At 48.4% G+C, this 23,708-nt stretch overlaps 8 protein-coding genes across 8 annotated transcripts; 2 read left to right on the forward strand and 6 right to left on the reverse strand.

The window, feature by feature from the left end:
* Window positions 1–311: 311 nt before the first annotated feature.
* Window positions 312–2,215, reverse strand: PGRI_012970 (tRNA lysidine(34) synthetase; the record flags this gene model as incomplete). The annotated part of the gene is made up of 2 exons (XM_040789010.1): window positions 312–1,792; window positions 2,032–2,215. The coding sequence occupies 2 exons, from the start codon at window positions 2,213–2,215 to the stop codon at window positions 312–314; spliced, it is 1,665 nt and encodes a 554-aa protein (XP_040645963.1).
* Window positions 2,216–2,858: 643 nt separating this feature from the next.
* PGRI_012980 (Tetratricopeptide-like helical) lies at window positions 2,859–7,264 on the reverse strand (the record flags this gene model as incomplete). The annotated part of the gene is made up of 9 exons (XM_040789011.1): window positions 2,859–3,441; window positions 3,491–3,735; window positions 3,790–3,858; window positions 3,910–3,948; window positions 4,001–4,568; window positions 4,621–4,828; window positions 4,883–4,906; window positions 4,960–5,027; window positions 5,637–7,264. 9 exons carry the CDS (start codon window positions 7,262–7,264, stop codon window positions 2,859–2,861), a joined length of 3,432 nt encoding a protein of 1,143 aa, XP_040645964.1.
* A 2,662-nt stretch (window positions 7,265–9,926) lies between these two features.
* On the reverse strand, window positions 9,927–13,475 carry PGRI_012990 (WD repeat protein; the record flags this gene model as incomplete). The annotated part of the gene is made up of 7 exons (XM_040789012.1): window positions 9,927–10,422; window positions 10,483–10,571; window positions 10,628–11,577; window positions 11,662–11,878; window positions 11,935–13,165; window positions 13,305–13,383; window positions 13,439–13,475. 7 exons carry the CDS (start codon window positions 13,473–13,475, stop codon window positions 9,927–9,929), a joined length of 3,099 nt encoding a protein of 1,032 aa, XP_040645965.1.
* Window positions 13,476–14,776: 1,301 nt separating this feature from the next.
* PGRI_013000 (cupin domain-containing protein) lies at window positions 14,777–15,484 on the forward strand (the record flags this gene model as incomplete). The annotated part of the gene is made up of 2 exons (XM_040789013.1): window positions 14,777–15,307; window positions 15,365–15,484. The coding sequence occupies 2 exons, from the start codon at window positions 14,777–14,779 to the stop codon at window positions 15,482–15,484; spliced, it is 651 nt and encodes a 216-aa protein (XP_040645966.1).
* An 87-nt stretch (window positions 15,485–15,571) lies between these two features.
* Window positions 15,572–16,648, reverse strand: PGRI_013010 (putative mitochondrial carrier protein (Pet8); the record flags this gene model as incomplete). Its single annotated transcript, XM_040789014.1, has 2 exons — window positions 15,572–16,528; window positions 16,592–16,648. The coding sequence occupies 2 exons, from the start codon at window positions 16,646–16,648 to the stop codon at window positions 15,572–15,574; spliced, it is 1,014 nt and encodes a 337-aa protein (XP_040645967.1).
* Window positions 16,649–17,263: 615 nt separating this feature from the next.
* Window positions 17,264–19,862, reverse strand: PGRI_013020 (uncharacterized protein; the record flags this gene model as incomplete). The annotated part of the gene is made up of 3 exons (XM_040789015.1): window positions 17,264–18,030; window positions 18,088–19,441; window positions 19,566–19,862. 3 exons carry the CDS (start codon window positions 19,860–19,862, stop codon window positions 17,264–17,266), a joined length of 2,418 nt encoding a protein of 805 aa, XP_040645968.1.
* A 1,428-nt stretch (window positions 19,863–21,290) lies between these two features.
* On the reverse strand, window positions 21,291–21,803 carry PGRI_013030 (mitochondrial 54S ribosomal protein uL11m; the record flags this gene model as incomplete). The annotated part of the gene is made up of 2 exons (XM_040789016.1): window positions 21,291–21,623; window positions 21,675–21,803. The coding sequence occupies 2 exons, from the start codon at window positions 21,801–21,803 to the stop codon at window positions 21,291–21,293; spliced, it is 462 nt and encodes a 153-aa protein (XP_040645969.1).
* Window positions 21,804–22,194: 391 nt separating this feature from the next.
* On the forward strand, window positions 22,195–23,584 carry PGRI_013040 (survival factor 1 family protein; the record flags this gene model as incomplete). The annotated part of the gene is made up of 5 exons (XM_040789017.1): window positions 22,195–22,214; window positions 22,273–22,488; window positions 22,573–22,997; window positions 23,056–23,432; window positions 23,486–23,584. The coding sequence occupies 5 exons, from the start codon at window positions 22,195–22,197 to the stop codon at window positions 23,582–23,584; spliced, it is 1,137 nt and encodes a 378-aa protein (XP_040645970.1).
* Between the last annotated feature and the right edge of the window lie 124 nt (window positions 23,585–23,708).

Raw genomic sequence — 23,708 nt, forward strand, 5'->3', positions numbered from 1 at the left:
CTTGTCCCATCATACATTCCTTTCCACCTCCTGAGCATGTTGCTCCACAACCTGACCACCCGTCATTTATCAACTTTTCTTTACACCTTGTATTTTGATACCGAACAAGCCTTTCCTACTTTCCTTTGGACACCCATTCATTTGCATACATATTCATGAGCCTATCTTCATTGTATTCATTCCTATTTCTTGTCACCCTTCATATTGGCCTATCTGCACAGATAGCCATTGACCATGCATGCATAGCTCAGGAGATCAAGTTTTTACAGGGCTTGCTTTTTTTGTTTGTCTAGGTGTTATTGTCATGTACACTAAGCGTCTTCGGTATCTTTACCCACCGGCCAGCCCATCAGGCGTAGTGCCTCAGTGTCAATCATTTTGTACATCCACTGCCATTTCAGTTTCCAGCGACAGCGTAGGTGTATCAATTCCACCTCGCTAAGAGAGGAATACTTAGTTGAATGACCAGATAGCCGACAGTCCAAAGTCGGCAATGCCAGTTGTTGCCAAACCTTCTGACCCAGAGGCTTCCCTGGCTTAGACATGATACCTTCCCTTGATATCACAGGTAAAGTGAAGCGCAGCTGTGCAGGCGCTTCAGCAGATAACAGTGCTTTGACATTCTCAAAAGTCCCAGGCATTTTCTGTCCAGCAGCATCCTTCGTTGACCTTGAATTCACCGCATCTTTGCGTAACCGTTCAATATCAAATTTATGGAACGGACGTATTGTAAGAGGAAGACTTATCAATTGATCCTCCAGTTCACTGGGATCACGGTCGATCGCAACAAGACGAAGTCGCATCCAGTACCGATTATCCCACAAAACCCACGGAGTAAAACTGCCACTGGGCGAAACGTTAATTTGCGTCACGGGATCCCGACCTCTCATAAATGGTTGTCGGGATAACAACCAGATATTATCACCGGACTTTCCAGACGAGTCTTCATTCGCGAGACGCTGGAATAGAACACCCGCTACCGTGAACGCTTTTTTTCTCTGCCCCTTTGATGTGGCTGCGCCATCTAGATCCGGAAACACGTTAGAAACCAGTGGCTCATAGCTGCGTAGCGAGAATTGGCTATCAGGGAAAGGAGAGACTAGTTCCGTGATGCGGCGCAGAACGATAGTTTGAATCTGTCGCATTCGCGACGTTGATAATGTTGCCAGTTGCGGGTCCATGGATGCCGGACTTGTATCTAGGAATTGAATGACTGCCGATCCTGTCTTTGGGTTGAAATCTAGGATTCGACATTGGGATGAGAGGAGGTAGTTTGCTAGCTCGTTTGATCTTTGCAGGAGGTTTTGGCTGGAGCGGATTAGGGAGAGGATGGATTGTGATCCCAGTGCACGGGGTAGTGAGTTTGAAGTGCGGAGACTGCGGATAGCGTTGCGGGGTGTGAGGGTTGGGTCGAAATTTGTTGGGTCCGAGACGTAGGGGACGTTGTTCTTGTGGCAGGTTTCCAGAAGACTTGTTTTCGTGAATGAGAGTAGAGGTCGGCAGATGAATATGCCGGGGCTTGCCATTTTTACATTTGAGGAGGTATTGTCTGGCCTGTTTTGATCGGGGAAGGTGATGAACCCGTTCTTCTGGTTATCAAATCGGATTCTGGGTTGGGGTATCGTTGGTTGTCTTGTTGGGATTGATGTTGTTGACCAGCTCTCAGAAGCCCCGAAAAGACCATGGCATTCGGGGATTCGAGCTACTTCGGGGATGCCGCCAAGACCTAACCCGGTGGCTCCAGCGGAGAGACGCCAAATGGTCGTTTCGATGTTGTCATCTTGATGATGGCCTAGTAGCAACGTTTCAAGTTTAAACTCATGACAAGCTATGCCAAGGGCTTGGAAACGGAGTCGTCGAGCATGTGTCTCAAAGGCAGATGGCAGTGGACTTGATGCTCCAGACTTTGGTGACAATTGGTTCTGACTTGAAGTAATTTCAGACCAGTCTAGACTGAGAACATGTGTTCTGATATCTGTCCAGAATGGTCAATAATCTTCAAAAATGTAAATATTCAGACTTGGAACATACCCATATCACGAAGCCAGCCAGCAACCTTCTGTGCCTCAATAGTGCTTTCCGGACGGGCACGATGATCTACCACAAAAGCAGTGACAGAGATGGCTCCAGCAACATCAGAAGATCGTTCTAGTTGTTTGCATAAGTATGCCAGAGCCATAGAGTCGGCGCCACCACTGACGGCGATTCCTAACATCTCGTGCGTTAGCTACAGATACGAGCAAGTGCATAATCTTTAAACTTACCAAACCTCCGTGGAAGTTGTAGAATATCATTATCGCCAGGTTTCTTTCCATATTTAGTGCTGCCATAATTGACGCGAGCCCGTCGCGACCCGGACCACGCTTGCTGAAAGCAACGCTGGAACAGAAATGGCGAGATGGATATATTGCCAGCCATGTTCACTCTCCCCATTAAACATAGGCTCGACAATTCATCATCGACCTATAAATTACTTCGCGCGCAGGAGAACCCCAAGGGCGATATCATCGGCTCGGCTAATCAATTTTCCCGACAACGTGACCGGATTCTTTAGGCGAGTATGTCCCCGAAATCCTATCAATTTTTATTTTAAGTATAGACGAGTATTTTGAGATATCTGGGAAGTAATATGTCACCAGGTTGATACTGATCGTAGCGTAAGTGGTGGTTGCTAAGTTCTATATTTTCCTCAGGTTGGATTCTATATATTGTAGCATACCAACACAGACAGAGCCTATGTATGATTTATACTTTGGAATAGTTGTTCAGATCATTGATTTTCTATTCAGGGCATTGTCTTGATAATATTCTAGAATGGGTTCAAACGCTTGTTTATGAAGTCTTAATTCCAACTTCTGCTATATATAGATCTCAAAGCAATCAGGAAAAGCAGCCAGATAAGCGCCCTCAATTTCCCGTCCCATCCCGCCAACACCCTCAAAAATCACATCGGATTTCAAAGATCTACCAAGGATTTCCACTCCATGTCGCAGCTCCTCCCTCAATCTCTCAGCATCAGCAATCTCCGATACAGGAGTAGGGTCCTGAAGCAGGTGATAACAACTTGCAAGCCGATCCGTGGCTAGCGACGCACGCAGCCGGTGTAATAGCATGAGAAGAGCATAGCAGCTTTGCATAGCCGAGCAAGCAAAGTAAGGAATGGTTTTCGGATACATCGTGGATCTCGAAGGGACCGACGCAAGTGGATCCGGATACGGCAAGTTGCGATATATTGTCGTTATCACGAGCGCAGACTTGAGACAAATAACAGAGGATTCCTGCTCGGTGAACGGGAATGAAATGTCGCAGTCTGTCACCCATTTAGGCGGAGACGCTTCGTGGGGGAAATTTGCGCTGTTGATTGCTGCAAGATCGCAGTATTTGTCGAGGAAAAGAGGGATGTCCATGAATGCTCGGAAGCGGTGCAGTCGATTGCGGGAACTGGAATTGTCAGTGAAATACGGGTTGAGGTTGAAGATGAATCACTCACGCATGGATGAACATGCGACTGATCATCCACATTGTTTGGGCTACGGATGCTTCTGGCTCTTGGTCGAATGTCGCTAGAAGATGGCGGTCTGCTTCGCCTATTAAAGATACAAGTTCCGAATCCAGATTGCGTATTCGAGTGCCGAAATCGGGGGGAACGGCTGTCTCGCCTACTCGTTCGATGTTTTGGACCATTTTGCTGGACTCGTAAAGAGCTGCTTGTGATTTCATCATCATGGGCCATGGCTTGTAATAGTCAGTAGATGATCGAAGAGTTATGAAAGGAGGTTGAATGAATACCTCGAGATAAACGTCAAATTTGGGATACGGAGTAGTTATTCGTGGATCATTCAATGAAACAATTGGTGGCTGGATATCAATTAGTTAAAAACCGGTATGAGTGTATATATAGCCACTTACAGAAAGATGGAGGCTCGACGACAGATATGTAATCCATATCTATAGTACCGGTGAGCAACAGTTCCGATAATAACATATGTATCTCACTAACAGTCATCCACCAAGCTCGTCTCTGTGCCTCAGAATAACGTGTTGTCGTGGAATCAAGAGTATGAATGGAGATATCCATAGCAGTTGTGATAGCCTGGTTACCTCGAGCCCGCATTCTGGATATATTACCACGCTGGCAATACTCATAAATGGCAAGGACCACGAGAGCCAGAACCGGAGAGAGCTGAATAGGTACCTGCGGATGCAATCCATCTAGTCCTAATGATTCAGTCTCAGTCAGATTAGTCTTCAGAGCGGGTACCAAATCATCAGTCTCGGTTTCCGCAGCAGCCAGTGCCGCATGGGCAAATAGCTGGGCGTACGACCGCCTAAGAGCAAGGTTCGTTTCGGCCATCGGAAATTTGTCTTCAGTTGTAGGTATGAGGACTAGCATTGCGGACAGAGCAAGACTCAGAGATGATGTCGGCCAGTAAGGCATATGTGACTTTGCTGCTTGAGAACTTTCCCCAAATGGCCTGATCATAGTAGGGCGATCTTCCTGGAGCGGTCCCACTTGAGGCGGCAACAAAGGTAAATACGGGTGGATATAAATATAGTAGGCATTGGCACTGTATGTCCGATTAGTGGGTCATGCTTTGAACCAGTTTGTTTTGCACCAACATTTCGGCTTCAGATTGATAGGCGCGTATTACCGATGACCCCACATTGTGTGCAGGGACTGACTCAAAAGTATCATCACCATGCGGGGTTAGTTGACCCCAGATCTGGTGGGCTCCATCCGCAATTGACAGATAATCCGGGGAGAGATCGAGATTGTGGACCCCAGCGAATGGCGAGACCATACCGATCATGTTATCCAGAAATGGCTCTGGCCAATAGTTAGATACTATAACAATTTGTCATTTAGGAAGAGTTGAACTACCAATTTCACTGGTGACATCTGATACTGAAGATGGCAGTGAGTTGTCTGCAGTTGATCGTCGTTGCGCCTCTGCATACTGGGCTCCTCTTCGAGGACCACCTCGGCGACTAGGTCGATAACTGCATTCTCGTTTTCTGCTGGAGCACTAATCAATGTATTAGCCAATGAATACCAGGACAAGGGGTCGGACGTGCACTGCCACAGGGCTCTTGGCCGTCACAACGTGTTTTCGATGTTCGACTATATAATATGAGCTTATGGCCAGAATGAGTGGTCGACAAGGAATGCAGCGCACCATGCCAAGCATGCAGATTTCACTGGTGGTTTTATAACCCGAGGCATCTTGCCTATGTAGCTTGAAGAGTGAAGTTGGAAAACGATCTCTGCGACGTCACCAGACACGTGATATCTATCCCCTTGATAGGAGGGCAGTTTGGACGTGATAGTTTCTTATCCAATTGTTCTATTGCTGTTGAAAGTATAATTTGATAAAGGACAAGACTCACAAGAGTTCAGTTCTGTCTCGGCGTTTGATATTTGGACCAAACACCGAATCCACTCACTGACAGGACACCGGCTATCGGAGATCTAGACTACAAAGATCTGAAATCTTGGTAATACATGTACAGGTTTTTCTGTGAGTCTGAGATATATAAGTTATAAATCAATTTACATACATTATCAAGTTTATTTGCAACAACTCTTGCCAACATTTGGCGCTTCCGATGTATCCATACGACAGAAACATGATGACGTTACTGGCACATCAGCCACAGCGACCGCTATCGCCAACTGCGGCGCAATAATACGCGCCTCTTCATTCCGACCAAGACGTACCAAACATTCATGGTAGCCCTGCAAAGCCCATACATTATTCGGATGTTGACGAGCACGGATAAGAGTGCTATCAAGACCCAGGTCAGCCTGGTAGACAGCCGCTGCATCCTCGACATGGCCCTGCTCTAGCAAAAGAGCAGCATATGCATGGCGGGTAGGCTGCATCCAACTCCAGGGCTCACTGTAACCCAATCCATCATCCAATTCAATCGAGCGTCGTAGATGCTCAAAAGCCTCCGTGTAGTTCCCCCGGCGGTACTCGATCTCGCCGTCCAACATTTCCGACGCCACCCCTAGAATCTCAACGCACTTGTTGGGCCAGTCCAAGCGCGTATCGGGGACACGTTTCCGCGCCGCCCGGTAGAGCTCTCGCTGGCGCTCTGCATCAGGCACGTTCCCAGTAGCCGCATATGCCACTCCCTTGGCGTAGTGCAATGTCGCTATCGTCATGCAGTACAGATCTGGATCTGAGGGGATGGCAATTTCGATAAGCTCTTCCCACATGCCGAACCGTACCATGACGTGTGCGCGTACAGACATGAAGAACTCGATGTAGTCTGCCATGGCGGAGAGCAATTCTTTCGGCAAAGTCGCCTCCATGCGGTCCACGGCTTCAAATGCAGCCTGTTTCTGACCTGCAAACATGGCTGCGTAGATGAGCGAGTGGTAGGTGTGCATGCGATAGACGGAGTAGAAATTAAATGGGCCTTCCCGCGCCAGATATTTCTCGTCTGCAATCGCGGCACGCTGGTTTGCGCGCACAGCACTTCGATAGTCTCCAACTAGAACGTCTAGATGGGATGGCATATGATTGACATGACCGGCATCTGGAACAAGATCACGGAGGTGATCTGCCGGTCGGAGGCCTAATTCTGGGAAAGGCGACATTTCAATAAGATGAATGTAGATATGCAGAAGACCAGGGTGTTTGTGGGCATCTTTCTGTTTGAGAGCTGTCTCTAACACTCTCTTTGCTTCCATGGTCCGAGTGCCTGGGTTTGGTGTCCCGGTCACCATATCCCACAATTTCCATGGCGTAAGGCTGATCAAGGAATCAGCGTACAGAGTGGCAACATCCAAATCATCTGTAAACTCTTCGTATACCTCTTTCATTGCATCGGCATATGCAAGATTTTGAATAGCATATTGATCCATGCTAGCAGGCTTATCACTTTGATATCGGGCGGAAATTGCCTTGGCGAGGGCCTGTTCCAGGGGAGATGCATTTGGAGCGAGGAATCGAGCTTTGATTGCCGCTCGATATGTGTTTTCCACGACGGCTGCCAAGTCGCTGCCGAGGAAGTCCCAGGGCTGGTTGTAGTTGGGACCGAGAGAATAGGCCAACCCCCAGAAGGCCATCACACATAATGGATCATGCACCAATGCCTGGTTGAAACAGATGACTGATTCTTTATGATTGAAGGAATATGCCCACACAAGGCCCCGGTCAAACCATATTTGGGCTTCAGGACTTGTAGTTGTAATGACTTTCCCGTATGAGCCAAGATTATATGGATATTTGGCCTTGATTGATGCCTTTGTCATTTTGAATATATCCAGGTGGTATGATGTTGAGGATGAATTCGGAGTTAGGCGGGGTCTTCCCGCCTACTTGTACCCAACGGACTTTTCCATTTTTATATTTTTTTTTCCAATGTGTGATACAAAAATTGTGAATTGTAAATTATTGATATTGAAATTGTGAACTAGACTATATCTACTGCACCTACTGCACACTACTGCATCTTATTGGATCTGTTAATGCGAACCCTTAAATTGTATTAAATTGTATTCCACTGTATTGATCCTAGTAATTTTATTTATTTTATATACAATATGATCACTATACTCTTCTTTATCCTTAATCAAAATAAAATATAACAGACAAAAAAGTGGAAGAAAAGTATAGGAAAAGACAAAGCGTATGCAGTTCAGCCTCAATAATCCCTACTTTCCCCGCTGGATCAGCCCACACTGTTATATGTTATATATAAATATTTTTCTACATCACATGTTGTACCCTAAATAGGGAATTCCTCTGTAAGCAATTTAAGAAAGTCTCACTTTCGAAACAATTCACTGGTTAATAATCTTGCTAATTGCTTATATTCTAGAGGATGCCAAGACCTTGAAATGTTACGCCAAGAAATGTCATATTTTAAACGGACTTCCCAGAATCCCAACTTCCCCCTATACCATCTCCATCCTGAACTAAAAATTATTTTCAAATAATACAATTTTGACTCGAAGTGACTGGAAGCCAGCCAACTAAGGGGGTTGAATCAATATCACACATTTGACTGAGAAAGGAGCCATATCACACCAATTTTTGTGGCTCACAACTGACCAATTGAAGTATAGACAAAACAATATACGGACTCCATAAGAAAAAGCAAATTGCCAATGTTGGCAAACTATCTTTCACTAAAGCCCTATCTAGCGCTCAGATGATCTTCAAGCCTAATCTACGAACCAATGAGAGTCTTGTCCTTTTCCCATAACAGCCATAGATCTGCAAATGATATATAAGGAAATATAAGCAAAAGCAAAATGTGACAAGTCTGCATGTGTACGGAGTATGGAGTACGGAGTACTATGACAATATATCTTGCTATTTGAGTCTACACATCCGAGACATTCCGTACTCTAGGCAGACGAGTATGAACAGTCTTTGTTTGGTATAGAGTAAGGACCATGGATACTCTACCCAGATTTTCAACCCCTCTAATCTCTTCCTCATCCCCGTCTGGACAGTCCTGCCATATAAATACCGAGCTACAATCCAATTATCCAACATGGAACTGTCAACTTCACTCAAGACATTCCTATTGCATTGCAGTGCCTTCATCGGGGAACGACTCGAAGTAGCTCCCTTCCAGACGTTCCTCGTTATAGCCTATATCTGGATGCTCTCTATTCCGACTATAGTGTTTCTAATAATCCGCTATTGGCCCTCGTCCAATACCAAAAATGCCAAACCTCAGCTGCAATGCCGGTCGTGTGGGAGCAACGATGTTACCGAGGTCCCAACCTCAATTCAAGCCCCAAAGAAGAGCGATTGAATGATGAGGTGCAAAATGCCACGTGCGACTAGAGCTACGGCAGTCTCAAATTTAATTATTATATTGTGATTGGTTACTCTACTGCAGACTTGGTTTAGCTTATTTCTATCTTCTTCTAAGCTAAGCTAATTTAAGAATGGGTTGCATACGGGATTTGCCGTATGCATGGGATCTAGGTCATACTTCGTCCCTTAGAAAATACAAAGCAAGTCTTGATGCAGCAAACTTCCTTCATTGCGTGGCTTGCAGACAAGGAAGGACAAGCTATCCTTGACACTCTCGACTCGTTCAAATAGTCCAGTCCCGCAAAGACAACCGTCTCTCGGCATGGGGATACGAGAATAATAAGCCCTAACGACATGCTTTTCCTACCTGTATCGATATAACCCTACACATACCTAGTCATTGCGAGTAGCAAGGTGGGTCGAATTGCTATATGAGTTGGCTTAGAGCGTTCCGGTTGGTTCTTCTCGACTACTTTGACTGCTTACAATGAGGTTAAGACGGACGGGAAGATTAGTGCTTCTTGCGAGGGATATGGGAGTGGAGATCAGGGCGATGTTTGTCTTAGCAATAATGCTTCTGGAGGTAGGGAAATAGGGAACCGGCTGTTGAAGACTTGGGGGATTCTTAGATGGAGATAGTGTGGTTGCAAGGTACCGGATGGTGATTATCCTAGCTTGGGATCATTGTCGTCCATGTTTTCCATAGTAATGCAATGCAATTGTTGCCTTTTTCAAGAGCCCTCAGGGCAAAATTGAAAGCGAATAATTGAATCTTGTGTAGTTAGTACCCCATTTTCTCTTGGATCTCCAATTCGAGATGTGAGAGACAGAGATTACAGAGTACGCCGGACCTTTCTCCCCTAATCATCTTGAAGGACCCGAAAATTCGATTTTTCGCCAGTGCCGGTATTACCGTCAATATTGTAAAAGCTGCGACTTCAAGACAAAAACAGCCCAAAGCAATAGCCAAGATAGATGCGCTAACACCCATAAGAAGGGAAATAGGAGATGCGATACATAAAAAGACAAAAATAATCTCGCCCATATGTACTAGAGATCCATACAGGATTGGCGTGTGCCAAATATCATTTGAACAAAAGAAAGAAGAAAAAGAGTAGGAAGGTCTCGAGGCTGGTATTTCTAGGTAATAGCAGAGCCTGCGACAGAGCCAGAGTTGGTCACAGAATGGATACTCCCAGGAGGTACATGTCCATTAGTATCCCCGTTCGAAGCGTGGGTTTCATCCGCGTGGTTCTCATCAATTCCTAGGAGAGATCGGGGCGGGTGAATCTCTTTTTTGCCGTTTGTCTTGTAGTGGAGAACCATGTCTCCTGAGGTACGCCAGATATGTGTGCGAATCGTTGCTAGAGTCATGTTTGGTGGACAGAGCTGGTGGAAGGAGATTAGCATGATTGACTGTACAAAATGGAAGAAAAGATTTACCATCTTCTGGCAGTATAGCTCGAGATACTCCTCTGGTTGCATAACGGACTCCGCTGGTTCATCCGGGTTTGCGGGGTCAATACGCTCTGCGACATAAGCAAGAATCTTCTTCGCTCGGAGCATGCGGTTGGCATTGAGACGAGAGCCATTATTGGTGTTTGGATTGCCCGGAGGGGCACCGTTAGGGGCGGGCCTGGATTATTGAGATTAGTTTCATCAACACGGATTCCAGGGTAGAGAATCCGAAACATACGGCTCGGGCTTGACGACTGGCGGCAAGGTATCATCAAAGGGCTTCAACACAAAGGCAATCTTGACCTGCTCCTTGAAGGGAATTTGATTCTATGACGAACGATCAGCAAGAGGGAAAGCATAATACCACGAGCAAATAGACTTACCTTCAGAAGAAGCTCACCAAGCCAATGAGGAATTGACTTTTTGAGCCTTTCGAGATCTTCGCCAATGCGGCCTACGCTACCCCTGTACAGATCCGAGGCAACGGCAGTATCACCAGTCTCCTCCTGTATGAAGACTGCAGTTCGTGAAGGAATCTCTAGTCGAGGAGTTTCATCCTCATCACAGGGCAAAAGAGCCGTCTCCAAATCTCGACCTGGATTTGCAGCCAAGAATTCTTCATAATCATCACGCATGCGGTCAACCACCCCACAGAGATTAGGCTCATACACCTTCTCTTCCTTGATAGAAGAGATTTCCGACTCTTCGGCTTTTTCTTCCAATATCTGAGGCTTCGTCTCCGTAGAATTGCGGCCTAACTTCTTGGGGAAATTCATTTGGAACTTCTTTCCAAATAGTGACCCCTTCTTCCGCTCTTCCTTATCGGGCTCTGCGGGGGATTGAGCCGCCCCTGTATTTGAGTTTGCATCCGACGGAGATAGAAGAGACTTGTCGGCGTCAGCTTGTGGGGCCACTAGAGGCCTCTTAGAGAAGTAATCGCTCGATGAGAAGGATGATGGCCCGCCATCGGGATGGGAATTTGTTGGCACGGCATCAGGTGTATCTGGTTCGAACCCTGGGAACGGAGAGTTGCTCTGCATGGAAGTGCTCAAGTAATTTGACGATGGTGTGCCCACGTTGATCCCAAAGCCGGCGCTCGTGCCACCAGGGAAATCTGAGCTTGGACGCAGATTTGTTCTCAAACGAGGATTCGATATAGGTATACCAACGCTGCGAGGGATATCATCGCCAGGCACCGATGTACTCAGCGGATTCAGTCGAGCATTTTCCTCTGCTCTCGCCATGGCAGCTTGGCGGTATTCATTGTCTCGTCGGATTTCCTCGTCCACTACCGGAGCAAACAGCCAACGCAGAATCCATTTACCGAGATTGACTGTGTGTTGTCAGTATGGCAAAGAACATGCGCAAAGTTTGACAGGTAGAGCAAAATAATTAGTCCAAGGAAAAGGATACTCACTTCTCTGATCGTCTCTAAACTGATGCAGATCAGATCGTGCTAGATCGGTCTCGTCGGCATAAACTTCTGCGTCGAAACAGCGATTAGGCTCCAGAATGACTGACAATCTGCCAGTGCGCACGTCGATGGTGCACCAATGACCAATGCTATCAACGGTGTTGACCTCTGACTCAACATCATCTATATGACGCTTGCCGAAGCTTTGGACGGGGATACACTAGGTTTATGTCAGTCGGTGTCTTATACTTGCCAGCTAGGGTATAACAAAATCACCTTCAGCAGGTCCCAAAGCACAACTTCTCCTGCGGAATCCTGAGTAAGTGTGCGTCTCCGATCATTCAACATCAGGCACTTGATCAAGCCATGTTGGCCTTCAATGGTTTCCTCGGGCTGTGAATGAACCGGAATTGTTAGACCAATTGTCTCCAAGTTAGGCTCCGCGGAATTCAGCTTAGGGCTTGAGCCACCGATAATCGAGGTCGCTGATAACTGCAAAACAGAATTGAATGGAATCTTCTTGGGTCCCTTCTCTGAAGGGGCTGCAGGCGCTGTAGCAGAGTCTATAGTGCGAGCTGGGTCGGGCGGCGGCTCGATTCCAACTGTAGTGTCAGCATCTCGCCAGCGGTTGATGCTAGACTTGGGAGTAGCTGTCCAGATGTAGTCTCCCGCCGCCACAACCTTGACAACACCTTCGTGCTCTTGTAGAGCGGCGACGGAGATACCCTGATCGGGATCGGCCGACCCTCGCATGTCGGTCTTGGCCACCAAGCCAGACCGGTCACTTGAATAGAAGACAGAGAGATCAGGGTGGTCCGAGTAAAGAGACCACACACTATCATTGTGCATGGTCAGGGTATTCATGCATCGACCCGCGGTAAGAGACCAGATCTTGATCGTTTGGTCAGACGACGCCGTCATGATTGTATCTCCGGACTGGTTGATCATGATATCACGAATGTTGTCCGTATGGCCGACGAACTTGGTCACTAACTTTCCAGATCTTGGATCCCATACTCGGACGACATTTTCAGGGCCACCGCTAGCAAGCACGGACGAGACCGCGCCCAGCGCATAAACCGACCCTTTATCTGTGGAATCTTCTCCACCGGCATTGATGTTCAATACCTCGCCGCCGCCGTTTAAATCCCAAAGGTAAACTTTTTGATCGAGACCGCCCGAGGCAACCCACGTAGCGTGGCTCCCGGGGCTCGCCAGGGCCTTCACATAATCAGTATGTTTTCCAATGCGCTCTGGCACCTCGGTGGACTCGGAATGCGGACGCCATAGTCGTACGGTCGTGTCGGAGGAGGCGGAAACGAGAGCGGAGTTATCCTGTGCCAAGACTATGTCGTTGATCCAGTGACTATGAGCTTGAACTTGGGTTTTGAAGCCGGTCGGTTTAGGCTTTTGGTCAGGGGTTGATGCGTCTCCAGGGACAGACGAGGAGGGAAGAGGAAAGTCGAGATCCCAGGAACAGATGACGCCGTCGCGGCCCGCGGAGTATCTAGGAGAGGGGACGTCATGTTAGTATCCGTACAACCCACGTGTAGATGAGGCTGGTTTCGAAAAGATCGTGGTCGCAAACGTGGCAGCCGTTCAGATCTAGATCCTGGATCCTAGCATAATGAAGGAGAGATACTTACAGGATGGAGTTTTGGCGGTCGACTGTTAGGCCATTGACCCCCAACCGGTGGCCACCTGGGGCATCAGGTAGAGGGAGGACTAGCCGAGAGACACAGTTAGCAATATTAGAGGATATAAATAAGACCCAACTTACCATAGGTGACCCTCTGGTGGCTCAGTTTGCGTGCCATACATGCAGCGTTGAAAGAGTGAAACCAATTGCGGAGATGCGAATGCGGAGCTTATCTGCCCTCAGGGCCGATCGCACGTTGAGATTTGGTGGGGACGTAAACGTCACAGGTCCATTCGCGTAGCAAAAGAAGTCGAAAGGACAAAAAAAAAGAAGCGACAAAAGGGAGGACACTCAAATGAGGGGAAGTTTCTCAAAGTTGGAGGCGCCAGGGGCCGTCACCGGGTATACTTCGCTATGTTACTACTTCAGGGCTATATCATATATGACCTTGGATGTTGATTTGATCTGAGTAGAATAATTCTGATCCTTCGACATCTTTATTTAACAGTTTAATTAAGGAGACCCCCCCAATTTCCCTTTCTGGGATGCTTCTCGGTTATTTGTGGCTATTTCGCTCATAATCTATCTACACTGCCACTATAACACGGCCCCTATAGTTAATATATATAGTACCTTTGAAAGGTATAATTATATATTAGTCCATAGATTCACAACTTGACAAGGCTCTTGATCGGAGAGAAACAATCGTCTAACTTTACCCCGGATGACTGGATAAATGAGGGAGATCCAAGTCCCAACAGATTTCCACTCGCGGTCTAACCACAAGCCGCCTCCACTTTCGTATAGACGGAGACCTTAAGCTCGTGCCAAATAGGCTGGGCTGCATCGCCAAGACAGGCTTCAGTTTGGGGCTCTGAGAAGGCTGCAGTTCAAATCTTTTCTAAGTTTTTGAGATCGAGGGCCTGATCGACGACGTAGAGGCGGGGTATATAAGGGACAAGACGTCCAATGCTTGCATGATGTATTTCAGGCCAAAGCGAGCTGAGCGGCTGATTATCCCTTCTGCTGATTGCATGCGATGAGATCGCTTTTGCCAAGGTAAGCTCTGGCATGTAAGCTAGTATATTAATGTATGGAATCCGGAAGAACTAGGACCTCCCGATCTATGGCAAATCCATAATCTGGAGAGTGTAATAGACATCCTTAGAAACATATTTGCATGTATATATGATATAGAGGTGGATATTTGTCAATAGTATGTTTATATGTACATAATGGCCTCAGATAAGTGTTGATACTTATGGCTCAGCTGAGAGTACGTTCTAGACATTCTAGGGCTTATCCCACACTATAAACAACATGCAAGAAGACAATTCTATAGACCGCCACCAATGTATATAATCCATCTGCCTAAACGCCACATACCCTTCAGCATATTTATTATCTTACACCCCTCCCTCTGCACTCCCAAACATCTACAACCTTAGAATATACACTAAAAGCATCCAAAAAGCAAGAATGGACATCTCGATCTCCCAAATCAAGCCGGCATTTCCAACTCCTGCAAACCCATCCCAAGAAGCAGAAGCACCCGCCATTAAAACCACCATCAATGCACTAAACCTTCAGCCGCATCCAGAAGGAGGCTACTTCGTTGAGACGGATCGAGATCCGCACCGGGTTCCGAACCCTTACCAGTCCGCAGAGTCGGACACTGACAAAACCCGCTCCGCAAGCACGACAATTCACTACCTGCTCACCCCGCAGCGTCCACTGGGCGTTTTCCACCGCAATAAGAGTCGTACTGTGCACGTCTGGCAGGGCGGGCGGGGGCGGTATGTCATTATACACGCGGACGAGGTAGAGAGCTCGGATAGTGGCCCGGAAGGTGCTAAGGCCAAGGCGCGGATTGAGACATTCGTTGTTGGGCCTCGAGTTGAGCTTGGGGAGAAGATGCAGTGGATCGTTGAAGGTGGCAAGTATAAATCATCTTTATTGCTACCGGATGAGCCCGAAGGAGAGAAGTCCTCGGGGCTGTTGATTAGTGAGGTGAGTTTTGTGTATAGATCTACATCTTTTGGAATAATCACGGCTAACAAATACTAGGTTGTTGTCCCAGGGTTCGAGTTTACAGACCATGATTTCCTGCCCAGAAAGAAAATGGAGGACCTCCTGACTGCCGAACAAGTTCAGGAATTGGATTGGATGCTTAGAACCGAGAAGTAAACAGAAATATACTGCCCAAACTCACTTTCCGGGATCTATGTTCTTCCTTCTATATAGCAATAATATACAAACCAGGCCAAGATCTAATCAAAGACCTTTCTCCGCCTGCACCTCCCGACGTCCCTCGAGAGTATTCGAAGCATACTGATAACTTCCAAGGAAAACAGCCCCGCCAATACCAATCCAGGTCACACGCGGCGTAATACCACGCCAGAAGGCACCAGGCCCTTCACGCGCAATGCCGCGCACAATCTCCTTAACACGAACAGGGGCTTCAACGCCCCCGTCTCCACGTCGCGCAAGCATAACCCGGGTCTTAATGACGTCTAGCGGGGTAGTCAAGCCAGCCGCGATGGCGCCGGCAACACTGCCGAACATGGCGCTTGTTGAAGCGGGGATCTGCGTCTCGGCGAGAGACGATGCCGTCTCCGCGGTTCGCAGGTACCGCTTGCCGTAGGCTTCCTTCATTGACTCCCACATTGTGAATTGTAACACGGTGAAGGGGATCTCGCGGGCGATTGTGATACCTGCGCCGCGGTAGAGTTCGCGGATGACCTGACTGTAGCCGCGCTTCGCTGCTGGGTTTGAGGGTGATGTGGCTGTGCTTGTTGGGACCGCATGTCGCAGGGACAGGATGTCTTTCAGCGCGAGGAGACTAGAGCCACCGAAGAGGCCGGCTTGGGCGCGCTGCTTGATGACTTCTGTTGGGACGCGGACGGCGCATGCTGCGATTTCGCCGAGGGAGGAGGCGAGGGAGTGTGTGAGGATTATGTGGGAGCGGGATTGGGGGGTAGATTTGCTGCCGGTGGGTTGGGGTGGGAGTAGGGTGCGCTTGACGCCATCGTAAACGATGAAAAAAGAGGCGGCGGAGGGGGCCGAGCCAAAGAGGACGGATGGAAGACCGGCGTAGATACCGCGGAAGGTTTGGCGTAGGGAGACTCGGGTTTGGGGTGCAGTGTGATCGCGGGCTTTTTGGAGTCGGGTTTTGATGGTGTCGAGGGGATAGAGAGAGCAGTCGACGGTGAGACCTGCAATTGCGCCAGACTATATAGTTGCAGAGCTGTTAGAGGGATCCTCGGTCCTGGGAAGAGCTTTGGAGAAGGTTACAATTAGTGACCTCGTCCACAGGGAGGAAACCAATGGCTCCCCGTCAGATTGGGCCATTTTTGTAGGATAAAATTAGATATAGAAATCGTTCTATCACAATAGCATGGCCAATTGGGTGTAAGTAAGGAAGCAAAGATGTTGTACAGAAGCGGGCTCCACGGAGAAGCTCCGCGGCTGGCAGTTTCTTTTGTTCGGTGAGACATTCTGATATCGCCGATATCGCCGATATTTACTCCATACCTCAGGTCCAAAACAATATACTTTATGTTGTATGGTTGTATGTTTGTATTGAAATGTATCTACTAGTTAAGAAAATGAAGCTCAAGCGTGAGCTTTGACGAAAGAATGCTCAAAGGGGGAAAAAAAAACATCAAGATCCCAAACCAAGCAAGTCTATCAGTAACATCCACCGTCGAGCGAGAGCAAGCGCTCTGTTTCTTCAAGATTTTCACAAGCAAACTCGAACGCGGTAAAATGTCACAGAAGTTTATTCAAGAATATCAACTCATCTCAAACATGTCCCGGTGGAGGGAAACCGCCAAAATCATCTACAGTACTCGTAGGGAATCACACAGTAAACGCGAAAGGTAAGGGGACAAAAGTGCCAACCCGTTCTCAAAGGATAAAGGGGATATATAGACACGAGGAGAAATTGATACAAAGAAGGGATAATTACTTAGCCTTGGTAGCTTTGCTAGCCACGGCAGGGCTTTGGGCGGGAGGCTCGAGGACGTGGGTGTGACCGGGAGCGCTGATGATTTCACCAGTTCCATCCTGTCGGCATGCATGAATGTTCCTTACCCAGTCATCTGACATTACCTCGTCGAGTGTCGCGCGGTTTTTCGGGTTGGTTTTCAGCATGCGGCCAATGATGTACCGACTTTCCCGCGGTAAGATCCGGAGAAGTCGCCACGGGCCCTTAATGACTTCCTGGCGCTGCCCAGAATTCTGGGATGATGCCGGAATCGGTGGTGCCTCTTTGCTGGTTGTGCGGGTGGGTCGCTCGTGGGGGCTGTTGCTAGTTTCGCTGATTTGTTTCTGAGCAGTATCGGGAGAACGATCACCGTCCTTCTGCGAGGTTTCTGCTTTGTTTCCATCTCCGTTTTCATTCCCGTTGCCATTCTGCTCCGATCCAGACTGGTCGGAGGGTCCACTCGAGCGAGGAGTTAGACGTTTATTGTCCTGGCCTTGGGAAGAAAGATCGGGGGTGGACTTGGGCCGACGGTGTGGGTTGGGTTCGGGAACTGGGGTGCCTGGAGTTGGGCTGGAAACGAACAACTTGTATGAGTTGTCGGTCATGCGCGGTTGCTTCCATGGGAAGCGGCGCAAGGTCATACAGCAGAAGATGATCGCCAGCGACCAAACATCCGTGGGGCGGGGGTCATATTTCTTCTCGTCATAGACCTCTGGGGCAAGATAGGGATCTGAGCCAACGATACCTGTGCATGAAATCAGTATCCATCAACTGCAGCCGAAAAGAATACCAGAATACATACCTGAAGCAGGGACAATGTCGTTCTCAAAAGGATAGCGGAATACGACAGCACTTCCGAAATCGATGAGTTTCATGATGCCACGGTCGTTCACCACGACGTTATCCAGTTTCAAATCCCGATGGGCTAGACCCATGCCATGGATGTACGATACGCCGCTCAAAATCTGTTTGAAGGAGCAGGCAATCTCCTCCTTGCCCATTTTGCCCGTCATCACGATAGCAAACAGATCGAACGGCGCATACTCCATGACCTCGTACCAGCGAGGGCCTTCTTGAATGATATCCAAGGTCTCGATGATATTGCCATGGTGTAAGGTGGAGCCAATACAGAACTCTGCAGTCACCTTCTTGGAGTATTCCTTCACCGTCTCCCAGTTGTGACGGTCTCGGAATTGCTTCACTGCAAAGGTGACGCCATCACTGTTGCGCTTCAAAAGACGCACGGAGCCACCAGCTCCAGATCCAAGCACTCTGCCTAGCTTTCCATACTTAGAATTCAAACCATGATCATCTGCAAAAGGAACGTTGTCTGGGGCCATTTGATACGGAGTGGACTTTCCAGATGATCGACTCGACTTCTTAGGCATTGACGTCGGGGACTCGGATCGCTTGTTGCGGTGGCCCATCTTGAAGAATCGTTTCAGCTCAGACATAGAACCGCCATGCTGGTGGCCTTGGCTCTTATCACCATGGTCCTTCTTGGCACTACCAAATATGCTTCGCTTGTCACTTGATTTGCTGAGGTCACTTGCGCTGGTGGATCGGGGAGCTCCCGGACGAAGCGCTCGCTTGACATCCCGACCGCTGAAGATAAACCGGGGATCCAATTGGGCAAGATTTTTGGACTGGGGTGGTCGCTTGTTACGCGCATATGGGTCATTAGGTTCGCCTACAGGGGTCATAGCCCCTGGCGGGGTAGTAGACTCTCTTGGAGTGGGCGGGGGGCTTTCTTCTTGAGATCCGCCATCATTTCCAATAAAGAATTGCGCACGGTGTCTCGGTAGTTGAATCGCATTAGGATGAGGAGCTCTGTCCGAACCTTCACTTTTTCTGGGGGGCAGGTGATCGGTGGACACGGGTCGGGAGGATGAGGCGGGTCGAGGCGTGCCGTTCTTGTCGGTCGATCCGACTGGAGGTGACGCTTCAGGGGTGAAATTAGTCTGCACATGGGGTCGGCCGGTAGCGTTCAGAAAGGCACTTTCGCTGGTTTTGCCTTCGCGGGAATGGGTTGCAGCGGGGGTAAGAGGAGGTGACTGTACAGCAGAGACCGGAGGAGACGCATGTGGGGAGGCAAAGGCACCGGTGCCATGTCCGCTACCATGTCCGCTACGAACACTCGAGTCTCGAGATGCAACCTAGGTCCAAAGTTAATATACTGACGAGTTTGCCACAATCCCACTGAGCGTCACTTGAAGCAGCCAGAAGATTGGAACATTCGGAGGAACATCCGATGACAAATTAGAGATAGAAAATACATACCCTGGAGGAAGGAAGAGACATTGGGTCAAAAGAGAAGTTGCGCAGGCGGGACTCCTGAAGCTGTGTGCCCTGCATACTCATCGCTAGCGACCGTAATTGTTCCTCATCCGCAGCTTGCTTTTGCTGTTCCAATAGAGATTGTTGCGATTGCTCTGGTATAGGAGACAACCCGGATTGATCTGGTTCAATCTCCTCTGTGATGGAGGAGAAACGGACCTGGCTAGGCTGAGCTCTTGACTTGGCGTCGGCGTCACCGGGCTCCGGGGCCTGGCCGGGGTTCTTGGCGGGGTCGTGCATGGTATGAGATCCTGAAGAGACAAAATATGCGTCAGACGATTGGAATTTGGGATAAATCATTATAACCGATCAGGCATGGCCAAGACATACCTGAATCCATCGGGTGTGTCGAATCAGTCATTTCAGACGTCATAGTCTTCGACGCCAGCTCGGAACGTGGAACACATGCCCCTCACGATGGGAGCTTTTAAAGGATCTTCGATAGCGGAGGACCAGTTCAAATGCCGTTAAAGCAGAATTGGGACAATTTGCTCTCAAAGTTCAATAAGTCAAAAGAGTTATGCGAGAGGCAAATCTTTTCCCTTTTTTAACTTTTTTTTTCCCGCCGAATGCGAACAAGAACAAACCCCGGGTCTGGTCAAGGAATCCAGGAATCCGGGTATCCCGGGTCTTAATGAGAAGATGGAGGAGAAGGTTGGAGGAAGTAAGAAGTAAGAAGTAGAGAACAAGAAAGCTGAGAAGAGGGGAGATGTGAGAGTCTGAGAGCCTCAGGCAAACTTAGGATTTTGGGGGCGAGTGGGGGACTTTGTCGCAATTCACTTCTTGATTTTCCTGTTTTATTTTTTTTAAATTATCTTTTCTATTTTATCAGATGGGACATGTGAATATATGTCAAAATATCTGTCAAATGTCATATATTTTACCAAGGAAGTGCCTTACCTCATAAGTCGGATGGCCGCGGAGACGTGGAAGATGATGTCGACCCGTGCCGACTTCCCGGAGGCGTACGCTTCTACGGAGGATTACATTTGTTACCTGCAGGTTAAATGGTGATCTGGAATATTTCCTGAATGGGATTAGTATCTCTTGATGACTCCATCCACAGATCTAGGGTTGTCCTAGCCATATTTATCCCCCTCAAACTCTCCAGATTCTCCAGATTTTCTAGACTTTCTAGACTTCATGCCAAGCTATCACGGGATGTCTACGTTGTACACATTCTTGGCCATGCCAAGAGGTCGGACTGAGTCACGTATGCCAAGTTCTCCGCTCCGGGCATGTTAAAGAGTCCTGTGATCTCATATGTATAGTCTTCCGTGGTCTTTCTCTTGGCTGGTAATTATTGTCTAGTTATCAGTGTGGTCTAGCCCCCCCGGGCATCATGCCGTTACATAGTGAGATGGGCGTGTGATCACATATCAGCCTCAATTCAATCGCATTGTCCTGATTAGCCGGTTTATATTTTGACTTTGATCAGTCACTTTGAGTATAAACATCCAATGTTCAATGCAAAATATCTCATGGATTGTGTATGATCAACAGATATGGCATACAAACTGGAAAAAAAATCGGTATAGTACAACAAGGGGAAAACCCCCCATAATTTCCCAGAAAACGCCCGGATAAAAGGATCCAAATCAAAAGTAGGCTTGAAGCACTACCGGAATGATAAACAATAATTATACAAGTTTATTGTCCTTATGATGTTCAGGGGATGACCTGGATACCAATGGATTTGGCCTGGGACATGACACTCTTGCACAATCCCTCCAGGGACAAGCCTGATAACCGCGTCTCGGTTTGCTTGATCTTGGCGATCTCATAAACGTGCTTGAGAGAGATCTTGCCACAGACATCGTGGCCAGGGTTCATCGCACCACGTAGACGGTTCTTCCGGGGTTCGACATTGGCCGCGTTGAGTAGGAGGTAGGTGGTGGTTGGGGTGCGGAGTTCAAAGGAGAAAGATCTGTCGGGACGAATAGCGACACGTGCGGGAATAGGGACACCGGTGTTGATGTGAGCTGTGCGGGCATTGAATTCCTAGGGAGATAGTTAATAGAGGTTCAGCTAACAGGGTAAACAAAGACCGACCTTGCAGAAGTCCATGGACTTAACACCTTTACTTCCCAGAGCTGGACCAACAGGTGGACTGGGACTGGCCTGACCAGCTCCAACAATGAGCTTAACAAATACGTCCTTGGCCAATGCGTTTCGTGCCATGATGAGAATATGTGATTGTATGCCAAAAGGGCCAAAAGCAGAGAGATCAAATTCGGAAGATTTGCAGATTTTCAGCCGCCGACGCTGATTGGTCAAGGCGGGAAGCGAGTAAACGCCCAACGTCATAAGGTACTCTTTCTCTTCTTCTCAGTTTAGCTTCTAATCAACTTATTTTCTTCAATTTAATCTTGATATTTACAATATCTAGATCTAGTTTCTACTACCATCCTTTAAATCCATTATTTGGTGTATCTCCTTCTCATCAGGAGAGTTCCATTGACATCCGAACTAGAACTCTCGGGCCCCGCGTCGATCTCTCCTTCACCTCCCTTTTCTTTTTACCTTTCTCCAGTTCTTTTTCTTTTTCTTTAATTTCAAACTTATCGAAATCATGAACTGGTTGAAATCAACGTACGTTCCGATCGACCCTTCTATGTTGTGGTTACACTAACAGATTCCATGCGGGCAGTCTCTCCGCCGTGGTGGGCACCGAGGAGCCTATCTATGGCCCCGATGCTATCCAGTCTGTTGCGAAGCAGACCGAGCTCACTCCTTACACTGATGTGAACAAGGAGATTCTGCGCTGGCGCGCATACTCTTACACCAATGTCGAAACCCAGACTTTTTACATCATGGCCGACAACGGGACCCTGGTTTTCGTACAGGTTATCTACAGCAACATTGTGTAAGGAATACACCGGAGCTTGAACCTTCTATTCTTAAATCCAGACCTACAGCCGCTGACTCTGATTCTTGACGCCGATTACAGCGGAATCCACACCACCGCCCAGTTCAACGTGAAGATTTTCGATCGCAGCGGAAAGGGCGACAACAAGTGGTTCTCCGACCCGCTCTCTAACTACATGTTCGACGAGAACATGCTCTCCTTCGGCGCCGACAACCTCTCGCTGACCCTGAACGAGGAGGGTAACTCCTACACCATCAAATCCACTGTCAACGGCGGCGCCCTGGTGGACCTCAAGTTCACCCAGACTGCACCCGGTTTTGTCGTCGGCAAGGACGGCACCTCATACTTCGGAACCGACGCCAAGAACCCATGGGGCTCCATGCGCCATGCTTTCTGGCCCCGCTGCTCCGTCGAGGGTAGCATCGCGACCAAGGAGCAGACCTACGATCTCGGCGGTCGTGGTGTCTTCATCATGGCCCTGCAGGGCATGAAGCCTCACCACGCTGGTAAGAGATCATATGTAAAAATCGACAAGCAAAATACCCCATGCTAACACAAGCATAGCCGCCCGCTGGAACTTCATTAACTTCCAGACCCCCACCTACTCCGCCGTCATGATGGAGTACACCACTCCCCCCTCCTACGGCTCCACGATTGTCAACGTCGGTGGTATTGTCAAGGACGGCGAGGTCATCTACGCCGGCACAACCAACAAAGTAGCCCACACAGAAACCGGCCAGGACGAGGGCAGTGACTGGCCCGCCCCCAAGTCCATCAAGTGGGAATGGAGCGGCAAGACAAGCGACGGCAAGGAGGTCACAGCTGAGGTGAACGGCCCTCTCGGCCCACGACTGGATCGCATCGACGTTATGGCCGAAGTGCCAGGCTTCATTAAGAGCATTGCTGGCAGTGTCGCCGGTACCCGGCCGTACATCTTCCAGGTATGTACACCCTTTCCCATCATTCAGAAAAAACCATATCTAACTCTCTACAGTACTCGCCTCAGGATAAGCTTACTTTGAAGATGAAGCTCGGCGATGAGGAGATCACCGAGGAGGGAACTATGTTCTCCGAGTCCACTTTCATCTCGTAAAGGCCTCCGCCTAATTCGCGTACATAGGACCTCATTCTCCCCTGTGGGACCTGATTGTTGGCGTTCATTGTGAGGATTTTCGTGTTGCTACATTTATGTCTAGAGGATCGGCTTGACTGTTTCT

This window comes from Penicillium griseofulvum (assembly GCF_001561935.1).
Source record: "Penicillium griseofulvum strain PG3 chromosome Unknown contig_80, whole genome shotgun sequence".
NCBI classification, from domain to species: Eukaryota; Fungi; Ascomycota; class Eurotiomycetes; order Eurotiales; family Aspergillaceae; genus Penicillium; species Penicillium griseofulvum.